Genomic DNA, 24,084 nt, shown 5'->3' with positions numbered 1-24,084 from the left:
CTCGTTGCTGCCATGTGATCTATGACTCCTGCTGCAGCTGTTGGGGTACAGCAGGGATGTGAGGCTCAGGGGGCTTCATCTGTTCAATGCGGGTGCTGAGGGAAGGGCTTTCAGAGCATTGATATGGTGTTCACATTTAGGGCCAGAGCAGGACACCCCAATCAAAGCCCTCCTGTGTAGTTTCTGTGATTTTTTACTGCCCTAGACAAAAACTGGAATAGGATGGGAGGCATAAAGACTACTTGCTCCCTTCCCCAGAGACTCAGAAGCATCATGCCCTGTTAGCAAAGCCTGGGACAAAAGATGCCTGCTTGAAGCAAAGATCCGCTGCCCCTCCCTGCTCAGCAATGCCCTTTCAGTGCAGCTCAGCCTTCTCAATCAGCTCAGATTCTGCTCTCAGACACAACTTGGGCTCAGTTCCCAGCAGGTCGGGGTGGGAACAGTTTGGATTCTCTTGCTGTTGCCAGCTGGTGCTCTGCCTCCTGAGGTGCTCTCCCAACCTCAAGATGGGGGTTGAATGATGTCAGGCTGACTTTGTCCCACAGAAGAATGGGCAACCCAATGGGAAGGAAGGAGGGAAATAGGCACTACGTAATCTGTAGTACCTGAACTGATGCTCCATGAGGAGCAGTGCTGTTTTGAATATGATTTCTGCACCCTTTTTGTGATTGACGTGGAGTGAGAGGAACAGGGTTTGGGGTGCGAGAGTTATGCGTAAAGCATTGCTTGCAAAGTAGAATGTTATCAGCACTGCTCTCCAGAATGCCACACAGAGAAGGTGAGTGCAAACCCTGGGAAGGTGCAGCCCCATGGGAGAAGGTCTGGGAGGTCAGGGGAGGGACTGAGTCCAAGGGAAATGGACACAGGACACATCTGAACAAAGGCATGGACAGAGAAGGCAGCAAGCGTGGAGCAAAGAGGGTGTGATAAAGGAGGCAGGGCAAAATTGATAATACGAACAGAACTAACAATTAAGAAGGGGAAGTGTTTACCCAAGAGGTGTGAATGCATGAAGTTGCCAAAAGGCTCCTTGTGTGCTGTCAGCTCTGGGTACCAGAGGGCCTGGAGGAAGAAAGTGTGGCTGCTTGCTTCTTTTGCTAATAGGCATTTTGTGTCTGGTGATGCAGTTGTCATACAGCGGGGACACCTGGCAGGAACATGAGAAAGCCCATTTATGACCAATACAGTTTTACAAGGCTGAGTGATAATTCCACAGTTCAAAGCCATTTTGCAGGGGAATTCCTGCACATGAGGATCCATGAGCTGTCACGAGGCTTTAAAGGACCGCCTTTATAACAACTGCCATCTCTTTCTTGGCAGAGCAAAGCCATATCACTGCATTTAACTTAGGGTGCAGAAGTGGGTACAAAGGAAACCTCCTGGATCCCAGCATTACCAAAATGGCCTCTGGATGGACAGTGGAATACAGACAAGCAATTTCAGCAGTGTCAGAGCTGCTGCTTGTTACATGTGTTATAGTAACACCAAGTTGCACAAGAATGCCCAGTTTCAAACTCTGCCAGTCCGGTCAGATGGCCACACGTGTGCCCCCTGGGTGCTTCCTTCCTGTGTGACACTGGGAAGAAAGCATCATCACTGCCCCATGGGCCACCCTTTGTGGGCTCTGGGTGGGTTTGGTTGGGCTGGAGCTTACTCAACACACAGGTTTGTGCTGTGCTGAAGGGCTCAGCAGGGCTGGGGTGGAGTTCTGACCCAGGCAGTTATTTTTCCAGCCCACGGGTCAAACTTACAAGTCAAAAACCTTGTACAGACACCGCAGAGCTGTCCCAGCCCAGTGTTCATGTTCATACAGAGATGTACAAATCACAAACCTCAGTTTTATCTTCTCATTCCAGGAACTTTGATTGTCCTCGTATATCCTGCAAAATTAATTCCCCTTTCTGTAATTAATATGCTGCATCAAATGAGTTCTTAATTACAGATAAATCACAAATCCACACACTCAACTGTTATGCTTTTCAAGTAATAAAAGAGATCATTTGTCTTCCTCAGATGAACAGAGACCAACCAGCACACCATTTCCCCTTCTATGAAGAATTCATTTGCCTTAGAAAGAAAGCCTTTAAAAAAAAAACATTGCAAGGATTTCTTGAATAGGGGATCAAAGCTCTCACACTGCTGGAAACCATTTTTACTAAATAAGATGGGAGAAAAAAAAGTAAAAGTTTTTTGGTAGTGATTGGGATAACAGCACCCTCGGGAGGGATGAGGACATGGGGTCAAGAAGTTGTGACCAGGTTAGCGACACAGGGAACAGAAGGAGGGGACAAAAGAACAGAAAGTGGAAATGGACAGATGAATGAGGAAGTGTGTTCCTTTGCCGAAAGAGAATAGATGTGACATCAATTCATACTGGGAGCTGGAGGACCAGGGCCTGTTAATGGATTGAGGGACACAGCAGGGATCAGAGTTCATGAGTGCGCTCAGCCAGGCTAATTGACTGTTATGTGCATATTAGTGATGATAATTTAGTAGGATAGTGGGATGTGGGGAGCAGATATGCAGAGTTGCCACTGATGAATACGGTCCTACTCTACATGGGCTAAAAAAGCATACTGAATAAAAAAGAAAAGATACTGGCTTTCTTTGGAAGGGGATCCCACAGCTATAGGTGAACATCCCTGGTCTGACTGTGCATGAACTAAATCTGTTCATTACATTTGCTTTGCAGTTGTGCAGGTTTTTACCTCAGCCCCACCTGTGGGTTGTGGCCCTGACTAATGTTGAGGAGAAATGGCCAGCAGAGCCATGGGGTCCCAGCCCAGCTCCCTGCAAGCAGCTCCAGGCTGCCTATGCTCCCATCTTGCAGCAGCCTCATGCATGAGACAGACATGGGATCACTTTTGGGGGTCAGGTGCAGCTTTGAGCCGAGTTTTGTGGAACCAAGACCCAGTCCAGCAAGCTCCCCTAAGACAGGATTGCCCTGAGACATGAGGAGTACATAAACCCTCAAATCATTTCAGGGCTGAGCACCCCATGCACTCCACACATATCCTGTAAAACCTTTGCTGATCATCTGCTGTCAGCACTGACTTGGCATCTAGTGTTAATAGAGAAGCATCAGGAAAGCAGAGCTAAAGCTGATGCTTTCACAAGAGCAGTTTTGCTTTGCATTCATTCAGGTTATTTCAATTTCACATTTTCAGTTTCTCCTTTTCTGCACCAGCAGGAGGGAGCCAGCTCCAGTTCTGCTCCCTCCAAAGTCCCACCTCAGAGCAGAGCTCCTTTGCCTGGCCACAAAGGCACTTCCCAGCCAATTGATGAAGAGAGTATTTCCCATTTCCTTGCTCTTGAATCTGCTGACAGCATCTCTTGGGGAGTGATGGATACTGGAGATGATTTATAGATCTTTGTTAAACAAATTCCTCCACATTCTTCCTTGTCCTCACACAGCAACCATCAGCCACCTCTCCCAGCAGAAAAGCAAGAGCTTCAGCCTGGGGTCAGCATGAAGGATGCTCCTTTGGGTCTCTTCTGCACTGCTTTACTCACTGTGTGCACAGCAGCAGCTGCAAGTGGGTATGGATGCCAAGGAGGGACCCGGTGTGTGCTGTACCCACCCACTCATGGTTTCTGTGCAGCTGCTTTCATCCCTCTGCTGGGAAGTCAAAAGGTTGGCCAAAAAAATAGTGCTATAAATCAGGCAGATACGGGCTGTGGGGAGGATCTTGTTAATGCAATTTTTCATCTCAAAGCTTGTAATTAAAGTAATGAATGTTACAGGAGGAACAACCATTGCCTGGATGTTCTGGGGCTCTCAGTGATGTAGATGTTTGGCTCATGAGAATTTTATTACATGAAATGGTTTTTGTAAAGCATTCTGTTGCTTAATGGGATTTTCCTGTTCTACCTCAAGCACACAAGGAAAGATATCTGTATCATTTGATCTGATACAGAGTACAAGGAGACTTACCTTTACTACTGTGTCTCACGGCTTATCATAATGAAGAATTACATTAATTAGATGAGTTCTGATTTTTCTCTGATTGCTCTGAACAGCAGAGCCAGTTGCTCCACTGCTCCTGTTTTGCTTCTCAAATAATTTCTCTAAGCACAGTTGCACATACATGACATGGCACTACATCAGTGTACATTAAAGATTAAACAAACTCTGTCTGTGCCTGACTTTGAGGTAAGTATCTCTGGAACTGCTCCACTGCTTCATGCCAAGTGCATGTGGGAATGTACGTCAGTGTGAGTCTTAAGACCAAGAACACAGCACAGTATTCCTGGCTGTGATGGATTTGACTCAGACCAAGAGAGAACGTGCTCAGACTTTCATGCAGCAAAGCAGAGCCACTTGTTGCAGATCACAAAGGGCCTTCCTAGAGAGCTGATGGAGAGAATGTACAACCAGAGATGATCCTGACAATGATGAGAACTAACAAGCTGCTGCATTTCCTCCCCAGAAATACACAGGGCCCAAGTTTGCAGCTCTGAGAGCAGCGTTGGCGTCTCTCTGTGATTGATAGAAGCCCAGTTTGCCCACCAGCCCTTTGAGAGCAGCTAATGATACTGTAAATCACCACAGCACAGACATGCGTGAACAAAAAGTTCTAACAAAAGCTTTTGTCCCTTCATTGAAACGAGCTGCTCCTTTAGAACAGGGGCAGCAGTCGCTGTGATTAACTCATACACAAAGGGACAAAGCGCTGCGCTGAGCCCATAAAGATGTACAACAGCTTTACAGCTCATAGCCCACATCTGATACTTCTGATTCATCTGGATCTCATGCAGATGACCTCAGCTTTGAGTAACGTTTCAGATTGGTTCAGGAACCAAACATACCACGCATCACAACCTTCCTCCTCCGCCCTCCCACCCAGCGCTGTGTTCTGATTGCAAACAGACGGAAGCAGCGCATATGGCTGGATCCCACCTTCCATTATAGACACAGTGCTCTCGGAAGTACATTGTGCTTCCGGCGTTCTGCTTCCTGCACGTGTCCGGTGTTGGCAGCATGGAGGTGCAGGAGCTGTTCCGCCGTTTGGGCGCCGGGGCCCGCTTTGATGTGCGGCGCTTCGGGGGGGACGCGCGGCGCTTCGGGGTACGGAGCTACCGGGGGGAGGTTGGCCGGGGCCCGAGGTGGCTCTACGGGGCTCCAGGCACGTTCCCGTCCGCTCGGTGGAGCCCCGCGGCCTTGTGGTGGCGCTCGGGGTCCTCACCGGGTGTGTCACCGTGTTCTTCGTTATCTCCCCCCAGGTGATCCGGGGAGGTGGCGGCACACCCGAGAACCTCGACTTCTTTGGGCGCAAGGAGGGAGCCGCACTGGGATCTGCGGGGAAACAGGAGGATGGAGTGGGGAAAAAGGAGGTGGAGGTGGCAGGGAAGAGAAAAAGGACGGCAGAAAGCGGTAAAAGGAAAAGAAAAAAAAAGAAAGGTATTTATGTGTACATGAACGTGACAGAGTGCCCTCACAAAGTTCATTCTTGTTTCACTTTATGTTAGATGTACAGATACTGTGAATTAGTTGTCTGGGAAAAAGGAGGATCTGCAAAGGTTTTGAGATGTCCTTTTTGATTGGATTTTACCAATGGAATCTTTGGTTTTGTTTTGAAACTTCCAGAAGCAGCGTCAGTGCCAGAGGTGTCAGAAGGCGATGGGATAATGTGGATGTCCTCTCTGGAAGCAAAAGTCAAAGATACAAAGGACAATAAAAAACCTGCTGCAGAGAAGCTTGAACGTTTGAGAAGGGAGAAGGTAGGGCCATATAATTCTAATGTAGCAACTGATTGCTTGTTTTCTCTGAGTGTTGCATCCAACAATTGAGGTAGTTTCTCTTGGGAGGAGCGTGACTGAGCATGGGGAAAATAACCAGAAGGTGAATTCATATACATTTAGTTTTGTGTCAGAGTTAAAAGACAAACTAAAAGCAGATTGTGTCTCTTGCCTTTTAGATAAACCGTTTCAGAAATCAGCACAGGATTAATATTCAAGGAACAGATCTTCCTGACCCAATTGCCACGTTTGATCAACTTCAGAAGGAATATAAAGTCCACCCCAAAGTCATTGAGAATATTCAAGCTGCTGGCTTCCATGTTCCAACGCCAATCCAGATGCAGGCCATTCCAGTCATGCTTCATGTAAGTCTTATAGAATCATATGTTGTTATAGAGTGTGTGGCAAAGTTTGGAGAGAAGTCTCTCTTTTTAGAGTCCTGTCAGTGGTCAGTTGTACAGCTTTAGAAACCTATCAAAGGCATCGTATTTCAAAATGCAGCTATGAAGGATTTTTTATCTGTGCTTGTACTAATGTGCTTTGGGATTAGTTTCGTGTGTTTTTTTGTTGTTTGTTTTTGCTTTGTCTTCGAGTAGAATGTAATGTCCCTTTATGGTTTCCTTCCAGGGTCGAGAACTTCTAGCTTCTGCTCCTACTGGGTCTGGAAAAACACTGGCATTTTGTATTCCTCTCTTAACACACCTGAAACAACCCATGAACAAAGGATTCAGAGCTCTGATCATTTCACCTACCCGAGAACTTGCCAGCCAGGTGTGTGTTGTGGAGAAAGGAATTATTTTCACATGTGTGTATTTGTTCATTTATTACTCTGTAGACTACCTAGCTTTCTCTCATCCCAAAGTCTGAATGCTGTTTGAAACTTTATTGAGGGATGCCTGCAGTTTTTCAGATTATAGAATATAGCTAATCATCTCGATTTGAAAATTGAATCTATGTTGCTATTGCTGCCTTTTCAGACACATCGGGAGTTGGTGAAATTGGCTGAAGGGACGGGCTTCAGAATCCATATGATCCAGAAGGCATCTGAAGCAGCAAAGAAGTTTGGGCCCAAGTCATCTAAGAAGTTTGGTAACTCTTTTCACTACTGTCAAAACGTCACTGATTTCACTGTTCTGGTTTGTGTGGTTTTAAGGAGATTGTTAACAACACTCAAGTTACACATTCTATTGTTCAACACTAAAAAGGAACTTGTGTAGAAGAAATAGGGAGTGAGCCTGACAGTGAACCTTTCTGAATTGTGGGCTTAATATAAGGTAAATGTCACAGTAGATAGGGCTCCAAACAAGAGCAGAGTGGAACTGTTTTTAGAATCTAAACTGTTTTTACTGAATTTTAACAGCCACACCTATAAAGTCTTGTGGTGATAAAAGGAATCCACAGCCTTTTTGCAATATCTTCTGCTGCTTAAATAGTATCCTGTACGAATCGCAACAGTGAAGTGCCTTGTCTTAACTCCAAACCAGCAAATCTCTGTCTGATTGGGTAGGAACGTGTTTCTCAATGTTCTGCTAAATGCTTTGCAAAAGTCTGTGTTGTCTCTTCTAACTTTTTGGTTTTCTTTCCTTTTTGTTTGTTTGTTTGTTTTTTAAATAGATATACTTGTTACTACTCCGAACAGACTCATTTATTTACTGAAACAAGATCCTCCAGCAATAGACTTGACCAGGTACTATATCAAATGTGGCTTTGCTGTCAGCTCTGCTGCTGGAAACTGGCTGTGTGCGTGGTCCTTCTGTCTGTGAGGTTCCTTTGGAACTTCTGGCTTCTCTGCAAATGACTTTTACAGAGAAGAAAACCTCTTTATTCCTAGTGTGGAGTGGCTGGTGGTGGATGAGTCAGACAAACTGTTTGAAGATGGAAAATCAGGATTCCGAGACCAATTGGCCTCCATCTTCCTGGCATGCACGTCCCATCTGGTGAGAAGAGCCTTTTTCAGTGCAACCTTTGCACGTGATGTGGAGGAGTGGTGTAAACTCAACCTTGACAGTATTATTCTGGTGTCTGTTGGTGCAAGGTAGGTGTGCAGTCGCATTCTGATTCGCTTTTTTCCCTTGCCTCTTATTTCACTGTCAAATGAGTATTAACTGTTGGAGCATGTACCAATGAAACTTTGTCTTGCATGCAGTGTTTCTCAGCTACCATGTAATATTTATATATATTTATTGGATTTCTGGTTTCAGAAACTCTGCAGCAGAGACAGTGGATCAAGAGCTGTTGTTTGTTGGATCTGAGACAGGAAAACTAACAGCAATGAGAGAGCTTGTTAAGAAGGTATTTTGGACTGATTGAACTCATTCTGCTTCTGAACTGAGCCATGTATTCTATCTCTCAGTTAGAGGTTTCTCTGTGGTACATGTTAAAGCATTGTCCAGTTCTTCTGTACAAGAGGAATGTTACTGCCCATGTGAAATTTTAGAGGAGTTTCCATTGTTAGTCATATTTTTGAGTCTTGCTTGGGAGTGGTCTGCATTAATGGTGCATTTAATTTTAGTTGGCAGTGTGAAAGGGGCTGTTCGTGTTGAGTGGGGGAAAAGTAAAGTTTCTGTGGATTAAAATACAGGCTGATGATTAAGCGAAGAATGATTCCATCGAAGGTAGTGGAGCTGAACTTGCTTATGTCCCAAAGATTTTTGCTGGTTAAGGAAAGATAATCCTCTAATAAGTAAATACTGTGTTCATTTAAGTTGGTAGCAGTGTAGTCTGCAGACAGCAACAGTAAGAAAAGGACTTGAACCTTATATAAGATTTCTGTTTTTCAGGGTTTTGCTCCCCCGGTCCTTGTTTTTGTACAGTCTATTGAGAGGGCTAAAGAGCTTTTCCATGAACTTATTTATGAAGGCATCAACGTAGATGTCATCCATGCAGACAAAACTCAACAACAGGTAGGAGGTTATAACTTCTTTCCCAGAAATGCTTTACAGTACTTGATATTTCCTTTTTAAAACGTTACTTCAGGTAAGTTTAACATTAATTTACTGCATGTTTTGGTTTAGAGATTTAGCTTTTTTATTAACATGACAACTTTCAGGAAACAAGTTTGCCTCAGCCTGCTAGTCAGGATGTTTCCAAGTACCTTTCTATTTTTTTTCTAGAGAGATAATGTAGTACACAGTTTCAGAGCTGGGAAGATCTGGGTGCTCATCTGCACAGCTTTACTAGCTCGAGGGATTGACTTCAAAGGAGTAAATATGGTCATTAATTATGATTTGCCAACGAGTGCAGTGGAGTACATCCACAGAATAGGTGCGTATTCTTTGCAAAGTATGTCCTTTTCCCATAGTTTGTAGATCTTTAATGGAAAAGCTCTTATGAATATGTGAAAGCCCTGACTCTTCTGTTGCTATATCATTGACTCATTTGAGTCAATTTATACCTTGTCTCATCTTTCAGTAAAAAAGAGTTGCTTTTTGTCAGGCTTCTATGAACCCTGAACACTTGGACCTTTCAGACATACTTGTTTTCATGCAGTGGAAATGATCTTTGGGGATCAGCTGTGTGGTAGTGTGCTTAGTATGTTAACATACGTTGGGAGGCTGGGGCTGTGAAGAGGAGTGGAATAAAGATATTTGAAGAGAAATCTCTGCTCTGTTGAATTCGTGTTTGACAGGTCGTACTGGGAGAGCAGGACACACAGGGAAAGCGGTCACTTTCTTTACAGAAGATGATAAACCTTTATTACGAAGGTAAATTTAAAGCATGTTATACATAGAATGAAGTACATTTTTGCTATAACGTCCTGTTAAGCTGCATGGTTCTGTCTGATGCCACATACCTTGTGAACGTGGTGCTGCTGAGCTCTGGACAACTCACCCTGATATAAAATGCTTTTCAAGAATTCAGAATTCACATGGTGAAGCTGTAGGGTGTTAACAGCATAGGGAAAGCCCCAAACATTTCAATTTTAAGGTTTTGTTTGGAATCTTTTCACTAATGCAGAGAATCTAGCACTCTTTCACTACCTTGTTATGCTGTAAATAATGGCAATGTGAAGGCATGCTTTATAGTGTTTTTGAGTGAAACCTTGGTGTTCTGACTTGAACCCTTCTTGAGGGGAAGATTCAAGACTGTTCAGCTGGCTTTGCTCTTCTGGTTTTCCTGCAGTTAATGCCAGAGTTAATCCCTTCCCTCCTCTGCCTTTCAGCATAGCCAATGTTATTCAGCGAGCTGGCTGTCCTGTGCCAGACTACATAAAGCACTTTCCCAAACTTCAAAGGTATGTTCATTTGAGTATATTATCAGTTTCTCTTCCATTTTGAAGTCCTGCATGAGGGCTGGTTGGGGTGTGAGGGCTGCAGAAGTTACTGTTGCAGTTCAGCTGCAAAAGGAATCTTTGACAGAGCTGCGATGGTGTGTTTTGCCACCCAGACAAAAAAATGGACACAGAGTTCTGTAATACAGAGAAGCAATTACTTCCTGGAGAACACAGAGTTCCCTGATATATTTGCTAGGCTTCCCAGGCCCGCACTCATGAATTAGATTTCCAGTGCATGAAGAGATTACCTTATAATGGTGTGTGTGTGTGTGTGTATAGATAGATTGGTAAGGAGTATTTCTTAAGGCTTTATTTTGACTGATAATTTTTAATAGCTTTCAATATTAATTTCAAATATTGTGTGTGTATGTATATTAACCATAAGGATTAAAATGAACTTTGTTTGAATGCCATGGAGATAATGTAGCTGAACTGACCTGGAATAAATGCTAAAAATACATTCAGACCCATATACACCTTATGAAGTAGTGCAGGTTTTCATTGTCCATTTTATTTATTTTGAATATTAATTTTTAATCCTTGAAAATCACTTAATCTTTACTAAATGTCATTTTCAGCAAACAGAAGAAGAAATTCATTAAGAAACCACTAACGAGAGAAGCAATTTGTACCACTCCTCAGTGCTTCTTAAAGAAAGCCAGAAGAAAAAAGTAAGAGTGTGTGTGTGGTGGGTTTGTGGGTTTTTGTTCTTGTTTTTCCTTTAATTTCAAAATGTCCTTTATCTAGAAAAGGCCCAGCAAGGTTCCTCCACTGTAACTGACATCTTGTTTGGACACACTAAGTCATAACACTTGTGTTGTAGTGACAATGAAGTTTTAGTGTCAGTATCTGCTACTGGAAAGTGGATTAATGCTATGGCTGCGTGTGAGAAGACAGCATTACAGGTAGCTCTGTAACAGGCTGTAAAGCTGAACTTCAGACTAGTTTTCCTAGCAAAATACCAGCACTCCTGTTCTGGTAAAGAGCTTGCTTTGCTTTTGTCATATGAATCATATAATGGCTTGGGCTGGAAGGGACCTCAAGGATCATCAAGTTCCAACCTCCCTGCCACAGGCAGGGTAGCCAAGTATTAATGCAAGAAATAAATCTTAAATTGCAATGTCTAGAGCTCATAAAATAAGGCTGGTTGGTGTGTAGCAATTTTGTGTGGTAGATCGTCATTGTTATGTCTTCAGATGGTTTCTACTGAACAATTTATATTCAGTTGCTCCACTATAATGCAAAATGACTGATGTCTATTGTATTTCTATGTACTTTATTTTACTTTACGGTGCTCAGCTGCCTTGATCTATGCTGTCTTTTTTTGTAGAACTGCAAGGGAAAATGTTAAGGAAGTTACAGGTACCGGTGACTTGAAGACTGCTTCACAAAGCTGAACAGTGGCAGATGGCTCTTGAGCTGGGCCTGACACCTGTGCCCGTGCTGACGAATGGAAGAATGAAGATGATGGTGAAGGGGAAGGAAGAAGTGTATTTCTTCCTCTTGCCTTCCGCATGAGGTGGGATGTTTACATGCAAGACTCTACTGAAATAAGAGTAGAGGACTCCTGAATGCTTCTTACAGAAGCTGCAGAATGTGCTCTTGCAGTGAATGCTACTGAACACTTCATATTACTGAACAATTGTTCAAAAGTAGCATCTGAGTTACTGTCACTTTTATAGTACTGCTTGGAACTCCTGTCACTTCAGTGTTCCCTAGTGCTGATCCCTAAAACACGTCAGACTCACAGTAAATATGGGTTGTGGGCAGAAAGATGGGGGGGGGAGGTACTGCTAGGCCTGGGAACTGCAGCTGTTAGATGCTTCCCTGGATATGGTTTTGTAACAACACAAAACAACGTGAATAGGGGAAGTAAAACCTTCTGCTTTTGGAGTAACGGGTCTTTTAGGTGCCTCTGAGTCTCATAAATTTGTGTTGAGCCTCACAGCAGAATAAAGAAGGTCATAAAGGATTTTGGTGAAGCCGTGTCCGTTTCTGCAGTCCCGATGGAGCGGTCGGTGCTCTCGGTTTCTCTCATTGAATCCGTTGGGGCACAGATGGCAGCTCCGTTCCTCCCGCCGTCCCTCTGAGGGGCTCCTCCCCTCCCCGCCGCCCGGGGCCGGGCTGTACGCGGGGCGGTGCTGAGGCGGGCCGGGCTGCGGGAGGGACGGGGCGGTGCTGGGGCGGGCCGGGCTCGGGCTCGGCCCCGGAAGCTCGTTGTCTCAGCTGACCGCCGGGCCGGAGCGGGAAGATGGCGCTGCGGGCCGGGCCCGGCGCGGCGGGCGGTGGAGGAGCGGCGGGAGGCGGCGGAGCCGGAGCGGCGGGGGGCGCGGGGGCGGCCAGGTCTGTGCAGCGGGGCCGGGCCGCGACGGGGGAGCGGGGTCGGAGGGCTGCGGGGTCGGAGGGCTGCGGGGGCGATGAACGAGGGGCGGAGGCTGCCGGGCTCGGGCGCGGGGCTGAGGCGGGGGTCGGGGCCCGGAGATGGCCGGTCCGCTGTGCCGCCCTGCTGGGCTCGGTGTGCTGCGGCTGGGCCCGCCGGCGCCTGCTGAGCTCTATGCGAGCCCACCTGCCTGCTGCCTTCAGAACGGCTCTTTCTTCGGGCAGAGGGGTTTGTGCAGGGCCCGCAGCCCCGCTGGGTGCCAGCAGGGACAGGCGTGGTGGTTCAGCAGCACCAGGCACGGAGTGAGGGGCAGGAATGGAGTCGGGTGAAAGAAGGGCGGCAGGGCCCGCTCACCTGTCAATGCGTTCCAAGGGGAAGCTCAGGTGATGTTTTTGTTTAACGTGGGCTCTGGAGCGCTGTTTCCTGGTGCCCTGCTGTCAGGTTCTTTGACAGAGAACTTGTGTGTGTTGAGCCGCTGCGGTCCGAGGGCTGGTTCTGCCGCTGTCTGTCACTGTGTAACCCCGGGTGAAGGGGCTGCGAAACAGCGGGCTCAGAGCAGCGCTGCCTGCCAGCAAGGAGCGAGCGATTGTCAGCGAGCTGCAGGCTGAAACAGCGCTCACTGCAGAGCCTTTGTTTGCCAGCAGTGTTTTGGTTTCTTTGAGAGTGAATGTGGAAGTAGAGATTCACGTTCTGCGCTGGGGGGTTCGTTTCTGTGGATTTCTGTGTGGAAATTTGCCACTGGAAAACATTCTGGTGCTTCTTGTAGCACATTGGTGAACTGAGACTTTACACACTGGGAATTGGGGGGTTAAAAATCTGCTTGTGGCTGTGAGTGCATTACGTGCAGGTTGGAGCTTTTGAAGGCACGCAGATACAGTGAAGGAGCTGCTCCTGTGCTCTCATTGAGGCTGACTTTTGGTTTTGAAGCTTCCCATTTTAAAGTAATGATCCAATAAGAACGTACGGACTAATAGAACTCTTACAGGAGCAGTGCTGAAGGGTCATTGCTTTGCTTTCCCTATATTTACTCTGTCTTGTCCAAGCTATATGACACACATGGTATTTTCTTACTGTGTCACATCAAGCATTGCATCTAGTTGCATCAGCCCCACTGGTGGGGGGGGGGCATCTGATGTTGAGAACGACAGAAATCTCTGCATCTGCTTTTAAACCCTTTGTGGAAGCATTGAGAAATAAAGAAAGCCCGTTGAAATGGCTTGATGGTAGTCAAATGCTCTGAATAATCGAGATTGTGAGGGATTCCATCTCAGGAAAATGCACTGGGGGAAATTTGGAGTTTGCCACCAATTAGCTGTAGTAAATACAGCCTTCAAGAAGTGTATTGGTCCTTATAGATATACTTCATTGTGCCCATTTTATTTTGTTTTTTAAAGGCAGTCTTATTGTTGCCTGCTTGTTCTTATCATCAGTTCTATTATTTTGAGGTACCTGGAATTAAAATGTCTTTTTTTTTTTCCTTTCTTTACAAATAAAGCTGTTCCTGATGTTGCTCCTATCAGCGTGGTTTGTCAGGTCCTGTGGTTTCCTGTCCTGCCTCCTCTTTATCTCAGCAGTCCCTGAGAGCTTAATTTCAGCACTGTGGATCAGCTGCTGTAGCTGGATGTGGCCGTACCTCCTTCTGCATCCCTGAAAAGCAGTGTGGAATAAGGCTTCTGGTAGTTGCACTTAGTAACGTGATAAGGATTGAGAGCCTGTGCTGGTGGTGGCTCCTGGCAGCGGCACAGCAGAACCATGGGGAGAGCTGTGCTAGGAGCTTCTTACTTTGCCTCTTCAATGTAGCTTCCTTTTCTATTGCAACTTCCTTTTCCAGTGCCCTCTCATTAGTTCCAGGCTTTGTTTATTTATCTTTCACTGAGACCTATAAATAAACCAGGAGCTCAGTGGAAAGGGATAAATATTTTATAGCCTGTCCTGTATTTGCTTCCAACAGGAGGAGGTACCTTGCTATGCTTGTTCAGGTTACATTGCATTTGCTAATTTGGAAGAATGCTTTTTGACCAGATTCCCTGACAAGAAAGTGTAACATTAAGCTATGGGCACTTTTTAATACTTGTGAGCTTTTCAAGTTGAACTTTTAATATTTTATAATTCAAAAGAAACACCGAATGGTGTATTTTTGAGATGCATGGAACTGCTTTGTATGCAGGAGCTGAAATTACATTTGGCTTCAGAGGATCTGTGGCTGAGTTGGCCAGGACAAGTGGGTTGTCCTGGTGACTGTCACCTGCTGTCTGCACAACAACCAGCAGCAATTAAGTTTGGCATTCACCCACAAACCAGATTCCTTATTTTGTCTTAGAATTTATTTTGCTCAGCTCTTCTGTAAGTATAAACCAGGTTGGCTTTGTGATCTCCTGCAGGGTATGCAGAACTGCCTGCAATCAGTTGCAGTGTCTTCTTCACTCGTAGAAGACAAAAGTCCACCTTTGTGTTGAACATTTGTGAGTGCATTTGTCTTTGTGTGGCATCTTGAGGGAACGTCTGGTTGGGACCCTGATTCCAGTTCTGATTTTGTGACTTACTGCTCATGTAAGTGAGTGGGGTTTCCCATTGAGGGCCTTTTGCACAGCATGCTCTCCAGTTTAGAAGCAAGGCCTAACATTTTCCATTATAATTTTGGCTGAATTTTCAGCAGTTCGTCCTCCAGGTGTGCCTGGTGATTATTATTTGGATGAATAATTTTTTTGCAAGCCAACTGTTTTTCTTGTACTTAAATATAATGGAGAAAACATTATTTTGTGATGCATGCCATTCTGGGGGGAGAGAGAGGAAGGCAGTGGGGTCTCATGGGCAGTTTTTTCCTTGTAGAAAATAGTTACCAAGGAGCTGAGGTCTGTTTTCTGGTGCGTTCATGGTCTTGCTGAATCAGATGCTTCTGGCAGGAGATGCTTATTCATTCTGCAGTGAATGCCCAGCCCAAGCTCACAGACTGACCTGTTACCGACCTGTGCAGGTGCTGGAAGTTCTCCTGTGGGTGCTGTGGATGAGTCAAAGCCATTTTCATTCTGTTATGGAGGCTGAGTTCTGTTCCTTCGTAGCTCTGCAGTGTGAGCTGTGAAGTTCTGGGCTATGTTTGGCAGGGGGCTGTGTGTAATATTGCTGATGTCCCCTCCGAAATGCACAACAGAAGGTGGAGGTGCTGACTGTGGCTGGTGGGGCTGGTGCACTTCAGATACTGCTTTCATCCACTGATATTCATGTTCCCCTTTCTCCCTCCTCCTCCAGCTTCATGTTTCCTGTGGCAGGTGCTTTGGGCCCCCCTCAAGGTATGTATGAATGTAATGCTCTGAGCACTAAGTTCATTACATATGAAGACATTAACCAACTGCAGGTGATCTGTGCTCAGTGCTGCTGCTCACAGTGTGATTAAGTGAACTCCTGAGCTGGTCATCCCCTTCAGCTCAGTGCTGCTCGGCTGACTCTCGCAGCTGTTTCTAAAGCTCTCTGTGCAATGTTGATAGAGCAAAGTGCTAGGTTAGAAACCCAGGAAAATGATACTTCTGCTGTGTTTGACCCTGAATTTGCCTTCAAGATTTTTGTTATTTTGAATATGGCAATTAACCTCTTTGTGCTCCTTCTACCAGCTGTGCATACCAGTATTGTGTGGGTGCTGCAGTACCTAGTCAATATTTCACAACCCATGTGAAAGTGCTCAGACAGCAGGAGAGCCCCAGCTTTGAATTACCTTTGTTCTCATTGCTGTTGCAGTGCTGTTGTTTAATTAATGGAAAATACAGAGAGAACTTGAACAAGTTCAGTTTCCTTATAAAATGTGTTGGGAGTTGATTTGTGGCTTATTCCTGAGCGTGCTGCATCCTCCTGGAGTGCCTTTGCATGTGATGTTCAGCTATGGGTGCTTAGAATTGAGAATAGAAAGTGGTGCATGGGTTTATTTCCTGCAGCTGATCTTGAAACGCTCCCAGTTTTAAAGTTTTCCCTTTGAAGAGTAATGGGCAATTAATTATCAGCAGCTGTCAACCTGGTTAATTAAATCTCATTAGCTGGAACTGACCCTATGAAGATTATATGGGAAGAAACCCACAGCCAGTCCTTCAGGTGTGGGAGGCTTCATCTGCTTGGCTGTGGGAAAGCCTGTAACATCTCTTCCCTTAGCCTGACCAGTAACTAACTTAAGGATATTCCACAGTGCCTGCCCTGCAGCCTGGTTTTCACTTCTGAAGCAGTTCAGCAGGACTGATTACTTTGTTCTTTACTGTGGTGGTTTAGTTCAAATATTAATTAAAACGAAAAGCTTTCAACAAGGTGAGCACTTTGTGTTAATGTTTTATTACAGGGATGATTCCTATGCAACAGCAAGGATTTCCAATGGTTCCTGTCATGCAGTCCAACATGCCAGGCATGATGGGAATGAATTATGGCTCTCAGATGCCTCCTGGACCCATGGCCATGCAGGTGTGTGCTGATGAGATGTGGCTTGAAATGAGACATTCCTTTTGCTTTGGTTCTATGTCCTTACTGCTGAGGTGGCACATTGTGTTGTATGAGCCCCTTGTAAGCTGATACAGGCTGTGTTGGTGACCAGTTCACTGAGGTCTTTCTCCCTTTGTAACTCAGATGCTGAAGTTAGTAGAACTGCATGTAAGTGCAAGTGGCAATTCATAGACTTTCTTTTTAAAAACCCTTGTTGCAGGGAGCAAGCAATTGAAGAGCAATGTGCTGCATTGCCTCACATGAGCAGTTTTCCCATTTGTCCTACTTCCTCTGTAACACTGTTGGTTTTTCCTTGCTTAGAGCAACTTTGTCTTTATCTGTACTGTTGCTAATTGAGGAATAAGAACAAAGTACGAGTAGCCAGTACTATATTTTCTCTGCTCTTAATCATTTGTTTTCTGTTTAGTGCCATCTGTGCTGATGTACACATTTGCATTTTGCTGAAGTTTTATGTATTGCCAAAGCTTTATAACCAAATTGTCGTCTCAGATTGAATTTATGATGTCTTGCCATCTCCTTATGCTCTCCTCTCACTTCCCACCCCCACCTGGACATTAATAAAATAATTTCTTAAAATTTATAGCAGGAAGATGGTTTTATGAGAGCTAGTCTAAAAATAATAGCATTTGTTCTCTTCCTATGTGTTCCGATAGCAAAAACAAAATGAATGATAATAAAAGTAATTTAATTTCTGGCTCCTTCTATATTAAGCAAGCTTTGCTGCTGCCACCACACCAGAATATATTTATCATCAAATATTTCTCATTGCTTGCAGTTCATTTGGCTAAGTCTCCTTTGTGCTGTTGCTGTATATTCTCTGCCCCCTTGGACACCCAGATGAGCTTTTGCTGTGAAGTAACCAGGCCCAGTCCTGCCAGCACCTGCTGTTGGTTAAAAGCGTGTACCCCCAGCATGGAATTTAGAAGTATTCTGCATCACTTGGAGTAGGAAACTACATTAAAAAAAACCAAACAAACAAGGAAACCCAAGTGCATGGCTCTGGTTAGGATACCTGTAATGTTTTCACCTCAATTGTGTCGATTTTATGTCTTGATTTTTGCATTTGCTCAGAAAGCCATCGTGCTAAAATCTTAACAATTGTGGTTCATCATTGAGAGGGAAGAGTGCCACCTACTGAATGATTGCTGCCTTGTTCTGTAACAGCTCTGAATTTTATGAGATCTACCTAGTCTGTCATTTAGCAGGATGTAACTGTCAGCTGTTGGGCTTTGTTTGTGGAGGAAAAAAAACCCCTCAAAGCTGTATTATTAATTTTGTTGTAGGGTGGCATGCCCTTAGGGCCAATGCCAGCAACTGGAATGCCTTACATGGGACAGGCTTCTTTCATAGGAATGCGGCCAGCAGCCCCACAGTATACCCCTGATATGCAGAAGCAGTTTGCAGAGGAACAACAGTAAGTGATGCTTCATTTGCTCTTGGGGTTGTTCTCCTTATTTATTTATGCTTGTGTGTTTATTTATGTTAAGGGGGAGATGTGGCCTGGAAGTGTAGTCCACATAGCAAGAATATTAACCACAGTTTCTCTAGAAAGGTAGTTCATTTAGTATTGTGGAACAGTTTTGAGATAGTTCTATTGCACTTGAGGGTAATCTATAAAACTAACAGTAGCTGTTAAACAATTCTGAGGGAAAGTAGATACGTGCACTGAGCCAGCTGAATTTGAGTTAGAATAAATGGAAGAGAATCTAGCAGAAGTTGGATGTGGAAATTGTAACAAAAACTGGTTTTAGATTATTATTTTTTTAAAATAATTTCAGAAAGAGGTTTGAGCACCAGCAGAAGTTTTTAGAAGAAGAAAGAAAACGGCGCCAGTTTGAAGAGCAGAAGCAAAAGCTGAGGCTCTTAAGCAGTGTGAAACCTAAGGTGGGTCCTAAACAGTAAAGGCAATGTTGGTGTCCTTGAGGCTGTTTCAGTGGCTTTTAATGGGGTGCTTCATTTTGGGAAGTGAGTGGGGAACTTGTGTGATACATCAGATCTTGGAAAGCATCTGCAGTATTCAGTCATTTGCACTCTCTTGTTGCAATGCAAACAAAGTCCGCAAATGAAAACCAACTTTTGTAAAATAAATTTAAACAAACGTGGAGTGTAGTATTTGGGAACAGGCTGAGATTTCTAGAAAACAGAATGTTTGGTTGCTTGATTGTTAACTTTATCCAAAGTTTTGGGCCCTCCCAGTGAGCTCTGAGGCTCATACCTGTAAGACTACAAGTAACTGACTAAGGTTTATGTAGTATTTCTGTGCCTAAAGTGTCTGTCAGAAGACTGAGAGGTGCTGTTACTGTGTAGCCTGCAAAATACATGCTTTCTAAATATGGGGGTTACTGTTAATATGCTTCAGGTGTTGCTGGAGAAAGAGGGGTTTACTTTAACAGCAGGCAGTGCTAAGTCTTGTGCTGAACAAGTGTGGGTATTGGAAGGAAACTGAATTGTGCTGAGATTTATTTATTTATTTATTTATTTACTTTCCAAAACGTTTCAGACAGGTGAAAAAAGCAGAGATGATGCACTGGAAGCCATTAAAGGAAATTTGGATGGTTTTTCTAGGGATGCTAAAATGCATCCAACACCAGCATCACATCCAAAAAAGCCAGGTTTGTCATTTTTCTCTCTTCCAACAGAAAATAAAACTAGTATTTGAAATCCTTGGCAGAAGGAACCAAATGAAAGAAGTGTTTTTATTTGACAATATGGAATATGAATGTATCAATGTTTTGTAAATTCGAGCATCATCGTAACAACTGTTCACTCACTTGGGGTGAAATATTAGATTTAAGCTTTCATTGGAAGACTTGATAATCTTTAAAAGAAAATGTAATGTGAAATGCTTACTGTGAAACATCGTGGGAATTGATAATGGATGTTAAGTCCAGTGTTAATAACTTTCTTTATACTTCCATTCTAACTCATATAATTGAGTTCTTTTCTAGTCAAAGCATTAATTAATGTTTTGCAGAGTGCTTTTGAAGTTGAGAAGTGCTATATAAGTGTTAAGAATGATCAAAACCTTGTGTAAAGACTTTGGAGTACTGTAATAGCTTTTCTTTTTCTTTTTTTTTACCATTGCCTGGGCATGGTCAAATCAAAGCCTTTGGTATTCTCTCTTCTCAGTAATTACTATGTTTATAACAATTATTGCTAGAAATTTCTTTTTGGGTTAAAATACAGCTTGCTCTGTGTAGCCTAAATGAAGCTTATCTGGACAAAAATTTTCACATGTAAAATCTTTCTCTGCTGTGGATTTGCTCTTTGATAATTTTTAGGTTCCAAGTGATTTTCTAACATTCTCCCATTGTTTGTTAAATTTCCCATCCTGCTGCGTTAAAATGGGTGACTAAGGGAGGGATCAGACAGAAAGCTTTCTAAAGGAATATCATGTTTCTTTTGTATCTCATGGTTTATTATTGAGTGTCTGAGGATAAAACGCTTCTTTAAGGGGGAACCTCTCCCCCGCCTTGGCCTCTACCCAACATTTCTAGTTTGAAATATTTCCTTTTGATTTGTTTTGACTCAATCTGTTTGAAACAAATTGAATGCTTCCATAGCTGGTTTTAAGAATCAAGATTCAATCACAGTATTTACACCTGGGAGAGAAGATGCATGGTTGGAAGAGGCTTCTCAGATTTACCTTATGTGTTTGCTATGCTGACAGTAGTCACCATTCTCATTTCTGTCAAATAATATATCCACCACATTTTCTCCTCACTCACTTGCTATTTATGGCTATATTTGTCATTTTCTCTACTTTTCCACTTAACTTTCCTCCTCACTTGGCACTGTGTTCATTCCATTTTACAGATCATCCCACATCATCATCCCATTCTGCTGTATCTGTTTCCCACTCTTCTTTTCTCAATGATGAAGAATTCAGTGACTTTATACAAGGGCCTACTGAAAGCCCCAGAGCGGTGCCTCAGCCCACCTCTCAGCCTTTTCAGCCTTTCCATTCTGCCACAGAGGCTGGACAGCTGCTTTCAGAAAAGGCTGTGGTCCAACCTCTCCCTCCAGCCCAGACTCCAGTGTTATCCATCCTGCATGGTCACGTTCCCTATTTTCCTACCTCTGCATCTTCACCCAATATCCATAAAACAGGTAACTCTGAAGTTTTATTTTATTTTATTTTATTTTATTTTTCATAACATCACTTTTTGTTGTAAAGCTACAGAGTCTCTTTACCTATTTGGTTGGTTGGTTTATTGTTTTTCCCTTCAGTCTGGCTGACAGATACAGGCAGTGAAGTAGAAGCCTGCTGATCCATGAGGAAAGATGTCCCCTTCCTGCTTTCCTTAGAACTGCACTGTAAAAACAAGATGTGTGGATTTAAGGATGCTAAATATGCATCTGGCTCTCTCAAGTGTATTAAGTTGTGTGTGCTAGCATTATATGAAGTCTGTGTGATAGAATAGTTGAAATGATGGTATAAGAAGTAATTATTGTGCTGATGTGGAATGCTTGTGTGTTTCTTTTCTTGGAGGCTAAGCAGGTGTAGGTAAGATTAACATGAAGAACTTAGCATATATAAGCAGGTATTTGACCTGAGCCTTAAATCATTCTTTGCATGATCTAGGTGATTATGCAATGGTGTCCCAAATACAGGAAATGGTTTCATGTATTCCTTATGTGTTTCTTTCTATTAGTTGAAGTTGTTGTGTATGCATAACAAGTGAAAAGCAGAATTGGGCCATAAAGGCATTTGAGCAGGGTGGTGCTACTGTTTTGAGATGGGATAGGTCCTTGTCTGATAATCTGTTGGTTGTGCCAGTAATACTTCTTTTCAGGCGTGGAATTGTGATCTGGGTGGTTAATAACAAAATACAAATAATTCCTCCTGCTGTTCATTCAGGCTCTTCCTTGGAGGAGAAAGTCTTAGATAATGGCTCAAATGAATCTGAACAAGAGCAAACCAAACTTAAATCATCCGAAGTTGGGCACAAAGCCTCGGCTGCAGGCCAAGCTCATCCCAGTCTAGCCGTCAATGACTGGGCTCTTGTAGGTGGACATGAGAGTGGTACCACTGCTGCAGAGGTGCACAAGGCTTCAGAACAAAACATAGCAATTGAAGAGTGTGGTGAGCAAATGAAACATTTGACAGAATTTAATAAGATGCTGCTTGAATGCTAACACTCTGTACACTAATTCTAAGACCAATTCTGCGTAATTTTGCTCTGAACGCCTGCTTGAATAATATACCAGGGCTTCCTGCTCCTTGCTAAAAGTAACAGCTGTGATTTTGCTCTGGACTTTCCCCACGTGAGTTTACTGCTGCAATCACATTTAACATGTTTGTTTAATCAGGTTTTCTGTTTTGTAATGTTCTGCCATCTTTCTTGGAGAAACAGATATGCTCTCTAAAATTATTTCCCATACACTTACCACTCATAGCATTATGTCTAAAACGATTTCTATTTAAGAGATGATTTCAAAAGCTACACCAGCTTTAGTTCCAGTTCAGATTTTGTTAGAGATGACCACTGCTTGCTTGGTTGGTGAGAAATAATGTAGTGGAGAAGAGAGTAACCAATTGACAAAGTTGTTGCAGATCACGTGGAAGTCTGTAATAGTGAAGACAGCTATGGTTTGTTTTGAATATGAGGTGTAGGAACAGTGAGGCAAAGGATACCTTTCTGTGAGCATGGGAAAAGAACTTGCTAAGATCCAGTTTGATGGGCTATTTGTGTGTTTCCCTGCTAAGGATATTCTGGTGGAATGTTGTGAGTGGTTCTTAAGCTTCCCTTTGGATAAGCATGGATTTGTTTTTCCACCAGTAGCCCTCATAGTGATGGGAAGGCTCAGCTCACAGAACTGCTGTTGTGCAATTGTAAGAGGTTATGAGAGTTGAGTTCTGTGCAACTAGAAATTTGGCAAATCAGGAGCTCCTTGTTTCTTTGTGTACATAGCAGTGCTCTTGCTGCTACCCCAAAACATTCTAGTCATTATGTTGAAATATATTATGCAGTAGCTGTTTTTCCTCTGAAAACTGTGCTTGAAATGCTAAATGATGCTGACAAACTAAGATCTAGTCTCAAAGACCTCTGTACTCTGAATCTGAATGTCTTAATACAACTGTGTCTTTCTTTTTCAAACTAAATGGAAAACCTTTAGGTGTTGGAGTATTCCCTTCACAGGATCCAATTCAGCAAATGATGCCTCCCTGGATTTACAATGATAGCTTGGTTCCAGGTAAGCAAGGAGAGCAGGCATTTAACTAAGTGGGCAATGTAAAGTATGAATATGTGTGCTTGCATTGCCTTTGTTGGTGATTGAAGCATTTTTCTTCAGTCATCAAATGAATCCATATTTTTGTTGAGATACATATTTGTAATATTTGTCTGCATTTGAAGAAAGGGTTTTTTTTAAGCATATTAAATGTTCAGAATTGTTATGAAAGCATATCATGCTAGTAGAGGTTGCTGCTTCTGACAAAATTGCTTTCATAGGTAGACTGCTTTTGGCATCTCTTGTAATTAGGCAAGTTCACATCTTAAGGCTATTTACCTTATTCATGCAAATAGCATTGGAAACAGAATGAAATGCTGCAATCAGTATTGATTACACTGAAGTTTAAGTACATGAAGCTGTTAGGATTATCTTTTAATGTAGATTATCCCACAATTTCATTACAGAAATGTATTTTGAAATAAAGCACTAACTGTATTTTGTATAAAATATTATTCTTGGTTGTTTAAACTTGTGCCTTAAGAGCTTCCACTAACTTGTTTGGGTGAAAAGGGATGATAGTGTACAATATCTGAATGCTGTTGCCTTACCTTAGCTCTTCCATGTTACTAATTTGATTTAGGAATTTGATATTGAAAAGCAATCTTAAATTTACTTGAGAAAAGCAATTTGCCTGACTAATACTGACTCCTTTGTAATAGAACTGTATAAGAAAATTTTAGAGACAACTTTGACTCCTGCTGGGATAGATACTGCTAAGCTGTATCCCATACTGATGTCATCTGGATTGCCCAGGGAGACTCTTGGACAAATATGGGCTCTAGCCAACAGAACCACCCCTGGGAAGCTTACGAAAGAAGAGCTCTATGCTGTCCTGGCAATGATAGCGGTAACTCAGGTATGACTAAGGCTTTGGGGATTAGTGTGCAAAGATTGGCTAATCCACCATTATTGCGTATCACTGCAGGTGGGTCTTATACCACACCTGTAATAAAAATACTTTGCTACTTTGCTGAAATCCAGA

At 43.3% G+C, this 24,084-nt stretch overlaps 2 protein-coding genes across 9 annotated transcripts in view; both read left to right on the top strand.

Annotated features, from left to right (window-relative positions):
* The first annotated feature begins 4,866 nt into the window (after positions 1–4,866).
* DDX52 (DExD-box helicase 52) lies at positions 4,867–11,984 on the top strand. Of its 2 annotated transcripts, XM_015881142.2 has the most exons (15): positions 4,867–5,068; positions 5,224–5,401; positions 5,588–5,721; positions 5,919–6,104; positions 6,367–6,510; positions 6,717–6,828; positions 7,354–7,426; positions 7,571–7,774; positions 7,941–8,031; positions 8,520–8,642; positions 8,853–9,003; positions 9,368–9,443; positions 9,902–9,973; positions 10,591–10,683; positions 11,343–11,984. In XM_015881142.2, exons 1-15 carry the CDS (start codon positions 4,982–4,984, stop codon positions 11,407–11,409), a joined length of 1,791 nt encoding a protein of 596 aa, XP_015736628.1. In that variant the 5' UTR covers positions 4,867–4,981; the 3' UTR covers positions 11,410–11,984. The 2 variants fall into 2 exon arrangements, with proteins under 2 accessions (XP_015736628.1, XP_015736629.1); XM_015881143.2 differs by lacking the exon at positions 11,343–11,984 and having other exon boundaries at positions 10,591–10,687.
* Positions 11,985–12,248: 264 nt separating this feature from the next.
* SYNRG (synergin gamma) overlaps positions 12,249–24,084 on the top strand; it is a 35,910-nt gene continuing 24,074 nt past the window's right edge. For 3 of the 7 annotated variants that reach the window (XM_015881135.2, XM_015881134.2, XM_015881137.2), the window contains exons 1-10: positions 12,249–12,355; positions 15,639–15,679; positions 16,708–16,826; positions 18,149–18,279; positions 18,644–18,749; positions 19,366–19,477; positions 20,682–20,975; positions 21,727–21,951; positions 22,986–23,063; positions 23,762–23,958. In XM_015881135.2, coding sequence (XP_015736621.1) covers positions 12,264–12,355; positions 15,639–15,679; positions 16,708–16,826; positions 18,149–18,279; positions 18,644–18,749; positions 19,366–19,477; positions 20,682–20,975; positions 21,727–21,951; positions 22,986–23,063; positions 23,762–23,958 — 1,395 coding nt within the window. In that variant the 5' untranslated portion in view covers positions 12,249–12,263. The remainder of the gene's footprint in view (positions 12,356–15,638; positions 15,680–16,707; positions 16,827–18,148; positions 18,280–18,643; positions 18,750–19,365; positions 19,478–20,681; positions 20,976–21,726; positions 21,952–22,985; positions 23,064–23,761; positions 23,959–24,084) is intronic. The other 4 variants (XM_015881141.2, XM_015881140.2, XM_015881139.2 and 1 more) reach the window with 3 other exon arrangements.

The sequence above is a fragment of the Coturnix japonica genome, chromosome 19 (genome assembly GCF_001577835.2).
Source record: "Coturnix japonica isolate 7356 chromosome 19, Coturnix japonica 2.1, whole genome shotgun sequence".
Taxonomy (NCBI): Eukaryota; Metazoa; Chordata; class Aves; order Galliformes; family Phasianidae; genus Coturnix; species Coturnix japonica.
Note: the sequence above shows the minus strand (reverse complement) of the source record. Positions and strands in the feature narration are given on the sequence as shown.